General features: G+C 30.2%; 1 protein-coding gene across 3 annotated transcripts; it reads left to right on the top strand.

Moving 5' to 3' along the window:
• Positions 1–13,196: 13,196 nt before the first annotated feature.
• LOC112290929 (uncharacterized) lies at positions 13,197–15,270 on the top strand. Of its 3 annotated transcripts, XM_090255736.1 has the most exons (4): positions 13,197–13,325; positions 13,606–13,823; positions 14,007–14,120; positions 14,519–15,270. In XM_090255736.1, the coding sequence occupies exons 2-4, from the start codon at positions 13,739–13,741 to the stop codon at positions 15,175–15,177; spliced, it is 858 nt and encodes a 285-aa protein (XP_090111862.1). In that variant the 5' UTR covers positions 13,197–13,325; positions 13,606–13,738; the 3' UTR covers positions 15,178–15,270. The 3 variants fall into 3 exon arrangements, with proteins under 3 accessions (XP_090111862.1, XP_024393539.1, XP_024393538.1); XM_024537771.3 differs by lacking the exon at positions 13,606–13,823 and having other exon boundaries at positions 13,197–13,292; XM_024537770.3 differs by lacking the exon at positions 13,606–13,823.
• Positions 15,271–15,685: the final 415 nt, after the last annotated feature.

Raw genomic sequence — 15,685 nt, 5'->3', positions numbered from 1 at the left:
AAATGGTCTAATTATTTTAGTTTACTTTGTTTCTATGTTTTTTCCACAATAATATAGTTTTTATAATCAAATATATGTGAATATAATTAATAGCTTCAATGGTTAGTAATAATTACTTTTGTGATTTTTAACATATTTTTATTAATTTTAATATTAAATTGTTTAATTAATTCTTTATTCTTTGTGATAGATTTATCTAACTTAGTGATTTTAATCACTCTCTAAAGTTTTAAAAAAAAATCAAAAGCATATAAATTCAAGGTCAAATTACAATTGGAATTTTGATTGCTAAGAGTTCAAGCTTAAGGGAGTTTAAATTAAAGAATGGTGATCATGATGGCCTTGATGGCAAGAACCCTTACTAATCTCCTAAGAAGGCTAATTAGAATTAAAATTATAGTTGAAGTTTACAACTAAATTAGCAAATTAATTGGTATTAATGATTTAGAACTTGGATTTGGACTTGTGAATAGTCAATCATAGGATAAAAATGTGTTTAGGATACATTAGTGGCGTTAGTTTTTCCAAAAGGCATTAGTTTTTGAGTTATAGATATTTCTAGCATTGAAATTGGGTTCAGGCCTAGAATTATTGTAGACCTTTGATTTTATTTAGGAATTTCAAGTTTTTGATGGTGGAGATGTGGTTGCCACCTAAAGGCCTCCTTCTACTTGGTTAAAGGGGCGTTGGACAGCCACTCTCCATTTTTTTTTTTTTTTTTTTTTTTTGTTTTTTTTGTAGAGCGAAGCTATGCCAATTGCTTCTAATTCAATAAAAATTCCCTCTATTTTGTAACTGCTTGGATTTCCGCCTCCCAATTGCTTCAGTTTTTTTTTGGTCTTTTGCAATATTTTGTGATCACCTTTTCATAGTTACTAGATTTCTAAGAAAACCAAGAAAGCATTATTTTGAGATCTAATGAATTATTGGTGAATTTTCAAGTAAAGAAGGGTGCACTACCTTGGCCATGGGAAATTACCAACTTCAAATGGAGGCATTTTGAGGTCTAGTTCCATTTATTTTTAAACTGGAATTTATAAAGCTTTTATGAATTATTAGTGAATTTTTAAGTACAAGAGGGCTAGCCGCCTTAGCAGTTCCAAGAGCCCAACTTTGAAAAATCACATCTTAACTATAGCATACTAGAATATTGCAAAAAATTGGGAGATGGGAGCTCATTCAAGTGAAGGTTTAGCACAAACAAAATAAAAAATAAAAAAAATAGAAGAAAAAAATCTCATATACATAGAAGCTAAAGAAGATTTTGACAGATTTTCAATTGGTAAGGAGTTGCTACCTCAATTTTTCATTATGAAGATAAGTTTTTCTTTCCTAATCACTTCCTAATTATACTTTTTAGTGCATAAATTTCTATATTAAGTCTTTATCTATCTTATTACATTTAATTAAATCTATATTAAGTAAACCTTTTATCTTATTTTATTAATTATTTGTTAATTTTAAACTTCCAATTACCTTTCTACATTCAATTTTTAATCTTAAGTTATTTCAATTTTTACTTCACTTTTAACTTTAAATTTATCTTTTTATTTTTAACTTTTAATTATTATATTATTTCATTTTTTAAATTAACTTTTACTTTGATTTTATTTTTTTACCTTCAACTTTTAATCCTTATATTATATCATATTTAATTTAATTTTTAACTATTATCTTTATCTTTATTGTTGATTTTAAACTTTTAACATTATTTTATCATTTTAGAAATAAGTCAATTAGATGTTTGGACTTAAAAGACAAAAAAATAATGCATGTTTATTTATCATTCAAATTAAGAAATTTAATTCAATTAACTCATGAGAGAAATTTAAGCCACTCCATCTAGGGGGGTTTTTTTTAGCTCACATTTTTGGTACATTTGCCGGGCGGTGGCAATTGTGAATTTTCTTCAAGTATAACTCTTATCTTTTTAAAATACATAAAAATTTCTTTTTCATGTTTTGTGCTTGTATACTTGATTTTTGATAATATGTTGCTTTTCATTAGAATGAATATTTTCATTTCTTGCATTGCCTTATAAATTGAGGTCACCCATTTGTATGATTTGCTTAGGAGACTTATGAACAAGTTTTTTCTATGAATCACAATGGAATAGAGAATATTATCATAATAATAATTTTTTACTGTATAGATTATTTGTGAATTCTAATAGACATTGCATCTTATCATATCAAAGAAGATCTATCTTACATGGTTGAATTGATTGTTGATTATTCTTGATGTGTTGTTTATTGAATTTCATAGTTGTTTTATAGATTTTGATTTCAAACTTCATCACAAATCTAAGTTATTATCTTATTTGGTTTTTCACAATGCTAAGAGATATAGTATATTCATGGTATTAATTCCTCAAAGCATCTACCTTTAAGACATGGAACCATCTACAAACTACATTTTTACAAAAATTTCAATGTGAGATTAGACAACAACAAGCTTTAGCAACTCTTATGGAATTTTATCAAGGACCTTTGGAAGACATTACTTCTTATTTTCAGAGGTTTTGTATAGTGTGTAATTGTTATGTTGGGACACTTCTTAATGACAATACAATTCGATATTATTTCATTTAACACTTTGAAAGAATATCCACTATTTGAGAGATTTTGACTAATAAGCCAAAAAAAATTAGAATCAATAATTATTAGATATAGAAGCCATTGATAAAGAGAATGAAAAGATGGTAAGGTACGAAAAAGAACTAATTCCAACTTTCATTCTAATCTATTATTAACCAAACAATCTATATTAATATAATCCCATGAAGCATAATCTAAGGCCATCATATCCAATATTTTAGCCACCACCATTGGCTACTCAAGAACCAACCCTTCTATTGGCATCTACTCACTATAATTTTGATTTGGATCAAATCCGAACAAAAGTAAAAAAAGTCATTGATGGATTGAAAGAAGAAATGTTGGAGACGATGCAAGTCCTCAAAAAACAAATGGCTTATTCAAATGGCTCAAAACCAAATCCCACAACAACCAATTTATCACAAATTGTGAGCTCTCAATTATACTCTAAAATTTAAATTATTATTATTTTTTTATTTTATGATAATTAAACATGTTAGATTAGGATTTATATAAGTTGAATTTAGTTTTATAGAATTTTTAGGATTACAACCCTTGATGGTATAAATAATAGCCTAATTCCTTGAATTAGATTAGTTAGGACTAAAGTGATAAAAGTTAAAAGATTAGAATAGCAACTTAGTTAGTTTAATAATTTAGAGGTTTTTAGTCATTACTATAAGGATTGATTAAAAGCCTATGAGTGCATCTATAATCATTCACATAATTTAGGAGTTGGAATTATAATTCTCTAAAAGATTTAGAAGAGTTAGCAATGATAATTTTGGATTTTCCTCCAAATTTGATAAATTTAAGTGGCATGGTGGTTCTTCTACTTAATGGGAGTCTTTTTAATTCAATGGTGGCACCGGATATACCTCGTGGAGTGAAGAAAACAAGATCAGCAACCTCTCCTTCAAAATACAAGAGAAGCAATGAAATTCTCATTTTGAAGAATTTCACAAAAATTGCCAAGATCTTTGTAAGTAAAAACTTCCATGAAAATTATAATTGAGCATGGATTGAGGCATGTGAGTAGTCGATCTTAGCTTAAAAAGGTGTTTTGAACACAATAGTGAAGTTAGATTTATAAAAAAAATGCTTTCTTGACTACTTACAAGAGCCATCAGCCTTGATAACGAGATTGGCTCTTGGATGAATGAAGGCCATAGATCTAGATTAGGGATCTTAAGAATTAAGGGTGGAGATATAGCCACCCTTCTACGAGCCTCCACTCAATTGTATAAGAGAGGCTTGGTTTTCCAAGCCCTCTCTCTCTCCTCATTTGGATGAAAGGCGGAACCATGCCAAAATTTGGCCGAAATCCTAATCTTAATTTTATTTAGATTTTAATTCTCATTGTGAATCTTGTGATTGTGTATGTATGGATTTTGCATTATGAAGGATGGTCATTAAGTTTTAAAATATGTTTCATTGATGTAGATATCTCCTCGGCCTTTCAAATATCCCAAGGGTTTCAAGGGTCTTGGATTTTCTTCATTCAGTCATTCAATTTCTATTTTTTCAATGTGAGATTCTGAATAGTTGTATCTTTTGTTGTTGTATTTCCAACAAGATAAGATTTGCTTGATTTGGAGTAAGAAGGAATTTTTGGTGAATTTTTGAGTTTGAGGGAGTCGACTGCCTCTTCAGTTTGAGTCAATTGAGTTTGGAAATTCATTTCTCAGTGCCTGGTAATTAGATTTATTTGAAATTTTGGAAGCATTAATATTTATAAGCTTAGCTCTGAAAGGTACAAGGTTTGTTGAATTTGAAGAAAATCTGAATTTTTAGTGAATTTCTGAGTGAAGAGGATTGGTCACCGCAGCAGTTTGGATCACTCAACTTCAAAGGAGAAATTCTCACGACTGGATTATTAGATTGCAATGAGGGTTATTGGATCAAAAGCGCCTTTAAGTTAGCCTTGTAATAAGATAAGAATCATTCAAATTGGAGCCAATTACAAATTTTGGCAAATTTTGGAATAGAAGGGGGTCGCTGCCCTCAATCCTTACGTGTTGTCAAGGTACCTTCGCTTTTATCTCTCTCACTTTATTTTTACTATCGTCTTCACAATGACTTGTAAGCTCCACATTTCACTTTTTGGCTAATAAATTTTAAGTTTAATTTTTAACCTTTAATATTTTCACTTTAATTTTAAACTTTAACTTTAAACTAAACTTTTAATTTTAACTTTTCACTTAACCTTTAATCTTAACTTTTAACTTATTTTTTTTACTTAAACTTTTAATTTTAACTTTTAACTTAACCTTTTAATGTTTATTTTTAATTTTAATTTTAATTTTAATTTTTTTAAACTTAACTTTTAACTTAGCTTTCAATTCAAACGTAAGTTTTTATTTTTATGGTCAATTAATAGTAATAATTTAGTTAATTATTTTTATTATGTTGCATAGTAAATTTCAATTAACATGTTAATTTAGTGTTGGTATCCATTGCTTGGAATTCCTAAAACTAATTGAATTTTTAATATAAAGATTTAAATTAATCTAACAATTACACAATCGATAGCTCTCCAACTCCACCTCTTGGACTTATTGTGTGGCATAGGTTTCATCAAGTGGTGAAATTTGGCCTCACACAAATCCAAAGCATATATAATATATCATTGGTACTTTAGGTATAGACAATAAAGGCATTTAGCACAATTTTATCTATCATTGTATTTGGCTAGTCAATTGCAGCAACCAACTCAATATCAACATCAAACACAACAACAACCAATTCAACCATATAGGCCTCTTTACCAAGATGTTCAAGGAAGATCAAGGTCTAATTAGAGGTAACAACATCTTCTATGTATTACTTGTAGAAGAAGACATGTACTAAGAACTTGTTAGGTGGAAAATAACATTGTATATTCTAATTGTGGTGGTCATGATCTAGTGGAGAGATGTCACAAACTTGATAAGGTGATTCTATTGAATCCATCTCTAGATGTCTATTCTAAGTAAGTATTTGAGAATTTGAAAGATGCTAAACAACTAGAACTTCAACCATAGGCAAGACTGTCTAATTTATACTATGATTGTGACAATTAGAGCCAAATTGAAGCAGTTCTTGCTACTCTTTAGACTAATCAAGATATGATTCTAATTCCAAATAATCAAGGTTCTCATGATGTGAGGTACATAGATGCATACCAAATATCACCTAGCTTATCTTTAAATTTGAGGCATTCAAATATAGTCATTTGTGAGCCATCTAGTTAGAAGACTTTTATATCAAAGTTCTCTGCCTTGGTAGTCACTCCTAGTAGAGGAAGAATTGGACCTATAGATCTTAAAGAAGAAAAAAAAGTGGTTGAATCTCCAACATCTTCAAGTAATTTTTCAAATTTTATACATCTTAATATTGCTTCTAAAAAAATAACCAAAGAAGTCAAATTTGATGATGAGTCTTGAATCCATGAAGAACTCAATGAAGATGAGTATTAATTTATAAATGAAGAATCTTCATTTCTATTATCAATGCTTGGAGCAAAGGTTTGAAAGTCTAAGGTTAATAATCCAACAAATTCATATAACTTGTGAGAGGATCTTGCTAAGATCAAGGCAAACATATCTTTTGGCCAATTGATTCAATTGACACCATCTTTGTGTAGAAAAATAAGAGAGGGAGCCATCATTATTAAGCAACCTTGAATAATCATGCAAATCAAACAAATAGAAGAAGATGAATTCATGGATTTGATGAATTTGAAAGAAGATTACAATCCTATTGAAATTGATGTAGAAATTATGGATAAGATTATTTTATATACTATCATTGTTAATGATAGTAACGTGAATATTATGCCATTATCTATAATAGAGAAATTGAGGCTTCAAATCACAAACTTATTTAAAGATATAATTTGTACATTAGATCAAGTTCCATGCCAATTAATGGGCTAAATTTGAGATGTTAAGGTGTAAGTTGGAGATGTAGATTACAACTTAAGATTTGAAGTGATTTGGTTGAAGAATGAAGAAGATGTATATTCCCTTTTATTTGGACGTAGGTTCTTACAAAATTGTGGTGGAATAATTGATTGACTTATCAAGAAGCTTATTTTTATATTTGGTCTTAAGTCAAATTAATCAAGAGTTTATATTGAACCTAAGCTTCTTCAATTAAGAAAATACCATGGCCTTGCAAAAGAAAAGATAGCTACAATATTAATTGCCAAATCAATGATAGACTTGGATCCAATTAAATACATTGGCCTTGAATTCTATGACTATACAAATGATGGCACGTTTGCCTAATACATAGAGGTGCTTCAATGGAGATAAAAAATAAAAAATAAAAAATAAATCTCAAATATTGAAGCTAAGAATGTAGGTGATGTTGCAAGATGCTTACAAAATAGAATTTCTAGCCAAATTTGATGCTCTCTATACTAGACCATAGATTATTGATGAAGTTTATGCCAACAACTCCCTCCAATTGAATAATCTTAATGGCTCAAAATTTCCTACTTATACCAATGGTAGTTGGTGCAAAGAATATGAAGTGTGAGCAATACGAGCATGTAAGCTTTTAAGCTCTTATCAACCTAGCTAATTTACTTCATTATTTTCAAATCTTTTAATCATATGAAGAAGTTGTAAATTGAAGCTAATGGACATCTTCTAGCAATAGCTATAAGTTTCCATAATAGCTATAAGTTTTTCAAATCTTTTTATTGGTAGTTTATAGAACATCTTATTTTCTATTAAATCTATTTCATTTTTATTTTATTTATTTTATTTTTAAGCCGAAGACATAGTGTGGCGGAAGATAATAAGGCTTAATTTTTTTCACTTCTTCTTTGTTTTTCAATATATTCTTATAATTTCCAAATAGATAAATTCTAGATCAAATTAATAAGAGGAGGGCATTATTTTTAATTTTGAGATCATTATCTTTTCATAATATTTTTCAATTGCAATCTCTTTTATAGTCCAAATTCAATCCATTGGAAGAAAAAAGATGGATTTTTCATATTTTTGGCTATAGATCCAAACTTATTCTAAAAAAAGAGGATTGATTTTTATCTTCTTTTATTCTACCTCTCTACTAGTTCAAATCAACTTTGCCAGAGAAAAAGGTTGGATTTATATAGGTATTATTTATTGGTCCGAATCAACTCAATTTGAAGAGTACAAGGGAGTAGTATAGCAATTTTTATAAGTAGCTGACTATTAAATTTTTGTATTGATTATATGTGCTTTGACAAGATATTAGCTTCACTAAGAGAAATTTAAGGATCTATTCTATTTGCATGACAAATAGTCCACAGATAACATATCACATGTAAGCTATCAATTATACTCCATACTTTAAATTTTTGTTATTTCTTTATTTTATGATAATTGAGCATGTTAGATTAAGATTTATATAAATAGAACTTAGTTTTATAGAATTTTTAGAATTGTGATCTTTGATGGTATAAATCATAGCCTAATTCCTTGAGTTAGATTAATTAGGACCAAAGTGATAAGAATTAAAAAATTAGAGTAGCAATTTAATTAGTTTTAATAATTTAAAGATTGTTAGTTATTACTATTACAGTTGACTAAGAGCATATGAGTTCACCTAAAATCATTTCATATAATTTAGAGTGAATTAGAATTAGAATTTTTTAAAAGATCTAGTGAAGTTTAGCAATGACAATTTTAAAGATTTTCTCCAAATTCAACAAATCCAAGTGACAAAGTCATTCCTCTAATTAATGAAAGCCTTTCAAATGCAATGGTAGCATTGGATTCACCATATGAAGTAAAGAAAACAAGATTAGCACCTTCTCCTTCAGAATACAAGTCGAGTAATGAAATTCTCATTTTTGAAGAATTTTACAAAAATTGCCAAAATCCTTGTCAATAAAAATCTTCATATAAATTACAAATGATCATGGATTGAGGCTCATGAATAATCAATTTTACCATAAAAGATGTTTTGAACACAATGGTGAAGTTAGATTTACTAAAAAGTGTTTTTATGATCACTTAGAAGAGCCATTAGCCTTAATAACGAAATTAGCTCTTGGATGAATGAAGGTTGTAGATCTACATTAGGGATCTTAGAAATCAAGGGTGAAGATGTAGCCACCCTTTTACAAGCCACCACTCAATTGTATAAGAATAGCTTGGTTTTTCAAGCCTTCTCTTTCTCCTCTTTGATGAAAGGTGAAGCGAGGCCAAATTTTGGCCTTAAATCCTAATCTTAATCTTATTTTGGATTTTAAATTTCATTGTGAACTTTGTGGGTGAATGTGTATGGATTTTGAGTAAAAATGATGGTCATTGGATTTTAAAACATACTTCATTGTGATAGAAAGCTCCCTCGGCCTCCCAAATACTTCAAGGATTTCAAGATCGTCGGATTTCCTTCAATCAATCATTCAATTTTTTAAGTTTCAATATGAATTTTTTTAGATTATGGATTTTGGAGTGAAATTTCTAAAAAGATAATATTTACTTGATTTGAAGTAAGGAATTTTTTTTGGTGAAATTTTGAGTACAAGAGGTTGGCTGCCTTGGCAGTTTAGATCACCCTTTTTTGAAAAGAGAATTCTCAATGCCTCCTAATTGGATTATTGTGTAATTTTGAAAGTAAGTGTATTTTCAAGCTGAACTTTCAATGGCACAAATTTCATTGAATGCAAAGACTAATTGAATTTTTGGTGAATTTCCAAGTGGAAGGAGGTTGTTTGCTATGGCAGTCCTTGTCATTCAATATTGAAGGAGCATTTCTCTCGGTTTAGATATTAGATTGAATTGAAAATTATTAGAGTAGTAGTGCCTTTAAGTTAAATTAGAAAAAAACTAAAAATTATTCAATTTTGAACTAATAAAAATTTTTGGAAAATTTTGGAAAATTATGAAATAGAAGGTTACTGCCTTCAATTCTTGGGAGTTGTCAAGGTATCTTTGCTTTCATCTCTCTTTAGTTCGAATTTTACTTTTATTTTTACAGTAACTCACAACTTTTATATTTCAATTTTGGATTTTTAATTTTAAACTTTTAACCTTTAATTTTCTCTCTTTTATTTTAAAATTTAACTTTAAGATTTTACTTTTATTATAGATTAATGATATGAACTTAATTAATTACTTTTACCATTAATTATTAAAGAAGTATTTATTTATAAATTTCAATTAATTATTTAATTATTTATTCAAATTAATTATAATTTTTTAATTATACAAAATTTAATAGAGACCATGTGAATGGTCTTAAAAGGTTTGTGAATGATCAAGTAGAAACCATATGAATGGTTTGAACAATCTAATGGCATTTGAGTAGACACCATGTGAATGGTATTAAAAGAAAAAACGTAGTCAAGTAGAGGTCATGAAAATAAACTTAAATTATACGAATTGAATCCTAAAACATCCAACTTCCTTCTAATTAATTTTGTTCCATCTTCATAATTTGTCTCTTTTGTTTTTTTCTTATTGAGAGGTATTGTGAGGCTCTCATAAGTTTTATTTATCTTCTTCTTCTTTGTTGTCATTGAAAAATTAAATTATAAGTCTAACAAATAAGAGATTTAAGTAGAGATCTTATAAATATCTTGAAAGAACATATGCCATTTAAGTAAAGATCATGCAAATAGTCTTGAAAGATTATAGTGAATTTCATTAAATCTTTTTATTTAATATTTAACCATTGCTTGAAAGACATTAAGTTAATTGAACTATAAATATCAAGATTTAAATTATCTTAGCAATTATATAATTGGAAGTTCCTCCATTTTATGTCTCTTGAATTTGTTTTGTGGCATCAATTTTATCAAGTAGTGAAATTTGGGCTCACAATGTACTTGGATCTTTAATTAATCAATATAGACTCTTCTTTATCATTATCAAGATTAGATTTTATTAATTAATAACCTATTATAGATATAAATTCTAAGTAAGATGATGTTATTATTGTTGATGTAATGTTATAAGATATTTAAAAGCATCAAGGATCAATTGTAGAAGGATTGCTATTGTCAAACCAAAAGACTATTAAAATTATAGAAGTTTACTTCAAGTCAATTTTTATAATAATTTATTAGAAGTAGTCAAATAAGTTTAATACCACCATAAAAATAATTTGATTGGCTAATTTAATATCACTAGTAGCAATGAAGATAGATAATGTCATTCATGTAGATGACAACATTTTCATTAGTTTAAGTAGAGAAATCACTTAATGGTATTTAGCTTTTATCTTTTTATTGACTACAATTTAATTTTTTTATTCCCTTAAATTTTTAGATTATTTATATTTTATTTTCTTATTTTTTCTATGCAAAAAATAGTAGGTTTATATATCATTCAATGATTTTTTAGATGTAATCACTAGAAGTGTCTACATTAGAGGATTCTCTAATTTAACAATTTTTCTAGTAAAGTCACCAAAAGAAATTCCAACTAATGATCTTTTTTTGCAAAGTAATTACAATTGCAATCACTAATAGATCTTTATCAAAGGATCTTTTGATCTTGTATCCTAAGCAATTTATTTTAAAACATGGTTATAAGAATATGATTTTTTTTTCATTGATGTTCTCTAATTGTAGCTTTAAAAACTTTTTCTATCAAACCAAGTGATTTTAGTATATGTAAAGATCAATCCATTGCTATAAAAAAATAAAATGTAAATAAAAAACCAAATTAGCCTAAAATATAATAGGAGATATCAAAATTTAGATTTTTTAAATCTCTTTTTTAATTTCTTTCATATAAATATTGGAAGCGCTTCCAATAAGGCTTCTATGTAATAAAATGATTCTACTTTTTATCCTTTTATTAGGTTCAACTTTGTTTTTTTGCTTTAAGAGGTAAATACTATAATTATTCTTTTTAAAATTTTATTTTCTAATATTTGTCTTTTTTAGCTCATAGAAACAAACAAAAAAAAGAGATAGGACTAACTTCAAGAAAATTAGTCTTATCAATAAATAGTGTATTGTGTTTTGAGTAATATAAAAATTATTTATTGCCTCCTTTTGATAGTAAAAAAAAAACCAAAGTACAACTAAGACTTGAATAATTTATTTCTACTTGTTTAAATATTATCATATAAGAATATAGTCTTCTATAGTTCCAAGTTGCTTAAAAAAGATCATCAAGTTCATTCTTCTTAAGGCCATATAAAAATTGATATTTGTAAATAAACAAAATAAGTGCATTCAATCACAAAGTTATTATTTTCTCTTTAAAAACCTTGAAGTCTTTTTTTTTCCAACTTAATGCAAGATATTATTATATATCAATTACATTCTTATCCTAGAAACCATAGATATCAAAATGTATTGAATGGAGATTTATCATGTTACTTTTTATATTTACAACTTAATAAGTTTGTATTGTAAAATCAACAAAATATCATTTCTAATATTTATACAACTTTATTACTTTTTTTTTACTAGGCCTTCTATATTACAACTACTTAAGATCATTTCATGAAAAAAATAATAGAGATGGTAAATTTAGATGCAAGTTTTGTAAACTTTGGCTCATAAGCATATTAGTATTGAGCTCAAGCATTTAGTAGGGTTCATATGTTAAATAAGAGCATACATTTCATAAAATGGTTGTACATATTTTAAGTGGTTGTGGTGCATATTTGCACTATTATTTAGATAAATAAAAGTTATTATTTAGCTCATTTTTAAAAAATCGGATATATATATTATGCATTTGTTAAGTCAATTATATCATACTTATTGTTTGGTTATAATAGCAAATTTGCAAACACTTATATGAAGAGCCATCTTAAAAGGACACCTTTATTGAAGGTACCTTCATAGATTCTTCAAGGAAGGATGTTACTACATTAAAGGCTCTAAAACTCTTTTTTCTTACCTTCAAAAACCTAAAGAGTTGTCCATTGATTTTTTTTTTGAAACTCCAAAATTATAACTTTAAAATTAAAACATTTTTCTAGAAGTAATTAAAGGTGACATGAAAAAATGTTTTTAAGATTTTTTTTGTTTTGTTTTGTTTTTTGTTTTGTTTTTTTTTTTTACTTTTTTTTGGCACAAAAATGGGATTTACCAAATTTATTGATAGAATGAAAACAAGGTACATAACTACAACTCAATCCCTGGTTCTAATTAGGCTAAATTAACCATGTAAAATGATGATTTTATTATTATTTTCTATTAATCTACCTTTTCTTGTATTATTACACTACATTGTGATATTTTAGAGTTTCATTTAATTACCTTGTGTATTCTAGACCAATCTAATGACTCTTTGACCTAAATAAAAATCTCCTAAAAGTAAATGAGTACACATCTAAATTATTTTCTCTTTTTCTACTATTATTAATCTAAACCACTGGATAAACCCAGTTTTGAGCCAAAAATAAAAAATAAAAATTAAATAAAACAGTTAAAAAATCAATAGTCATTACTGTCATCATCCACGTCCTACGTGGCATGCCGGAAAGGACCCCCTGGTTTGAAGAGGAACCAAAGTCAGCACATCCGCGGTGTGAAAAGGACCAATGGGGAGGAAAAAAATCTCCTTTGGGCGTCGTCTTCCTCGTCTGAGAAGGGGCTCCCCCTTTAAATAGCAACTGTTCCTTTGATCCTACGTATTGTTGCTCGTTTCTATCTGTTCTGAGCCCTCTCGCCCCATTTCATTCTACCGTTTGAATCGTCTGCACCTCACAAGACAACTCGCTTTTGTTGCTGGCTACGAGTTGGTGAGAATTTTTTTCACAGATTTGGTTTCAAGGGTACGTTATTATACCCAGTAGATTGCGGATGTGGGTACCGAGAGAATTTCGGCATCACCTATCTAGATTGGTTTAGAATTCGCGGAGAGGCAGTCGAGTTTCTACATTTCGTTTTCCTCGATGGAAGCGGGTGGTTGTTTTTTTTTTTTTAGTTTTTTTTTAGTTTTTTCTTTTTTTTCTTTTTCTTTTCGGAATTGAATGTTGTCGTGTATTGTGTTGTTTGATCCCACCTGGTTTACTATTGCCTTATTACAAGAGATGGGGTGTGTATGTGTCCCAGCTATGAATGTTCTCCTCGACTCCTGCATTGGGTCTGGTCTATCGGTGTCCTAAAGGGTGCTCAACCGTGGCCTGAGTCTTGAGAAGACCCGCTGTGTGCTTCTCACGTTTTGTTTTTAGTTGTTTCGATTGGGATGGTTGCGAGAGTTTCGCTATGGGTGGTCACTTGGGTTGGTGTCATGGTGGCGGTCTCCTGCGCGCATATCCCTGAAACCTGCGGTTAGGTTTCCACATTCTCGTCAGTGACTCCAAGTTTACATGTCAATTGATCTCAAGCCCAATTGCGAAATGCTTTGAATTGAGTTGCAAGATTCGGATCAAGTGTTGAATATGGGGTTGATTGTGGGGTTTTTCCAATGGCGCTCTCACAATTCGAGATCTTGCACTGTTGCATACGTGCAGACGACGCGCAATTGAAGGGGTTAGGGTTTTGTGGCGTGAAGGAGAGAGGAGCACTTATGACAACAGAACACTCATCAACGCCGACCATGTCCGCTTTCATTATCGGCGGCACTGGTACATTCTCCATAAAATCATTATACTTCAATGTAGAATATCTAGCCGTTGCTAAATTTTTCTCCAGCCCATCAACATTGGATTTATAAGGTGGCTGTTTCCTGGTGCCTGCGTAGCCTCTGTGCTTTCTAAACTAGCTGATGAGAAGTGTATCAATATGCTTTCTTCGGCAGCCGTTGATATTTGATAATATATTTGTCAAGCAAACTCAAAAGGAAAACGTACGTTCGTAATACTTACATATTCCCTACCTTTTCAGTGCTTTTCATCATTTAAAGGTTGATCTGTTAGCACCTCTTGGGCAAACGCAAGAAAGATGGTGCAAGTCTGACCTTCGCATCAACATCTTCAAGCATGTTTCACTTTGTTAACACGGGATGGGATTGATTGGACTTCAGGGATGGTGGGTAGGAAGCTTGTTGCGGAACTCTCGCAATCCGACCACTTCAGTCGAATTGTGACGCTTGGACGGCGAGTGGTAGCGTACGATGGCCCTGGTAAAGAGAAGCTGGATCAGCACGTGGTGGACTTTGGCAAGATTGAAGAGCACAAAGCGCTTCTCGAGAATCTTGACGTGGGGTTCAACACCTTGGGAACAACACGAGCGGACGCTGGGAGCGATGAGCAGTTTATCAAGATAGATCATGACATCCCGCTCCATGTTGCTCGTCTGTTCAAGGAGGCAAACCCATCGAAGCCCCTCCATTTCTGCCTTCTGTCGAGCTCAGGTGCTTCCGCGAGCTCTTCATTGCTGTACCCCAAAACCAAGGGTCTAATCGAGCAACACATCTCTGAGCTAGGTTTTGCGAAGTTGTCAATCTTCCAACCTGGTATTCTTGTCTATGATGGTGAAAAGCGGGAGAAAACGAGATTTGCCGAGTCAATTGCGGTCTCCTTGCACAAGCCTCTTAATTTTCTTACTGGTGGAAGAGCAGCCAGTGGTGTTACCTCGGTTGCGAAGGCGATCAGAATGGTTGCTGAGAAAGGGATCACACCGGGGTCTCCAGTGGATTTCTATGATAACAAAAGCATTGGGAAGCTTGCCAGTGGAAACTAGAGGTCCCAATACTGTCGACACTTTAAAAATCTTCATCTGTATGATTAAGACTTGTTCTCTATTTGTAATACAAAAGTTCTGTTAGTTGAGGTAGTGACGTTGTGGCGTGCAGAAGAACATGCGTGGATGGTGATAACTGTACTTTTTACATTACTTATTGTTTGCATGTATTATCAGTTAATGGCGAACCGTGAATTGGTTGTATATGTACATTCAAGTAAAGAGCGAATTTAAACTAAGTTGCATTGTTACATGCTGGTTCCTGAAGCTTGTATAGTTTAATTTGAGCTGGTGAGAAAAGCTGACACATGAAATCTCCATGCTAATAATATTGATGCACTCACATGCCAACTATAGCACACCATCAGAAATTTTGTTGACACTGTCTTTTCACTTTAGCCCTAATTTATTTAAATCATCCATGGTGTGACTCTTGTCTCTGCTTACACCATGACATGATTTGCGGAGGTACATTTAACGCGTGACTATTTCAATGTGACCGCAAATG

Source organism: Physcomitrium patens, chromosome 14, assembly GCF_059467195.1.
Source record: "Physcomitrium patens ecotype Gransden chromosome 14, ASM5946719v1, whole genome shotgun sequence".
Taxonomy (NCBI): domain Eukaryota; kingdom Viridiplantae; phylum Streptophyta; class Bryopsida; order Funariales; family Funariaceae; genus Physcomitrium; species Physcomitrium patens.
This window is presented reverse-complemented; position numbering and strand designations above follow the sequence as displayed.

Bases quoted from the DNA above. Each gene is read 5' to 3' on its own strand.
- LOC112290929 (XM_090255736.1), top strand. From the start codon at position 13,739: ATGGTTGCGAGAGTTTCGCTATGGGTGGTCACTTGGGTTGGTGTCATG. The intron at 13,824-14,006 runs GTTAGGTTTCCA...GCATACGTGCAG, and splicing joins GCATATCCCTGAAACCTGCG to ACGACGCGCAATTGAAGGGG. The intron at 14,121-14,518 runs GTACATTCTCCA...ATTGGACTTCAG, and splicing joins TTTCATTATCGGCGGCACTG to GGATGGTGGGTAGGAAGCTT.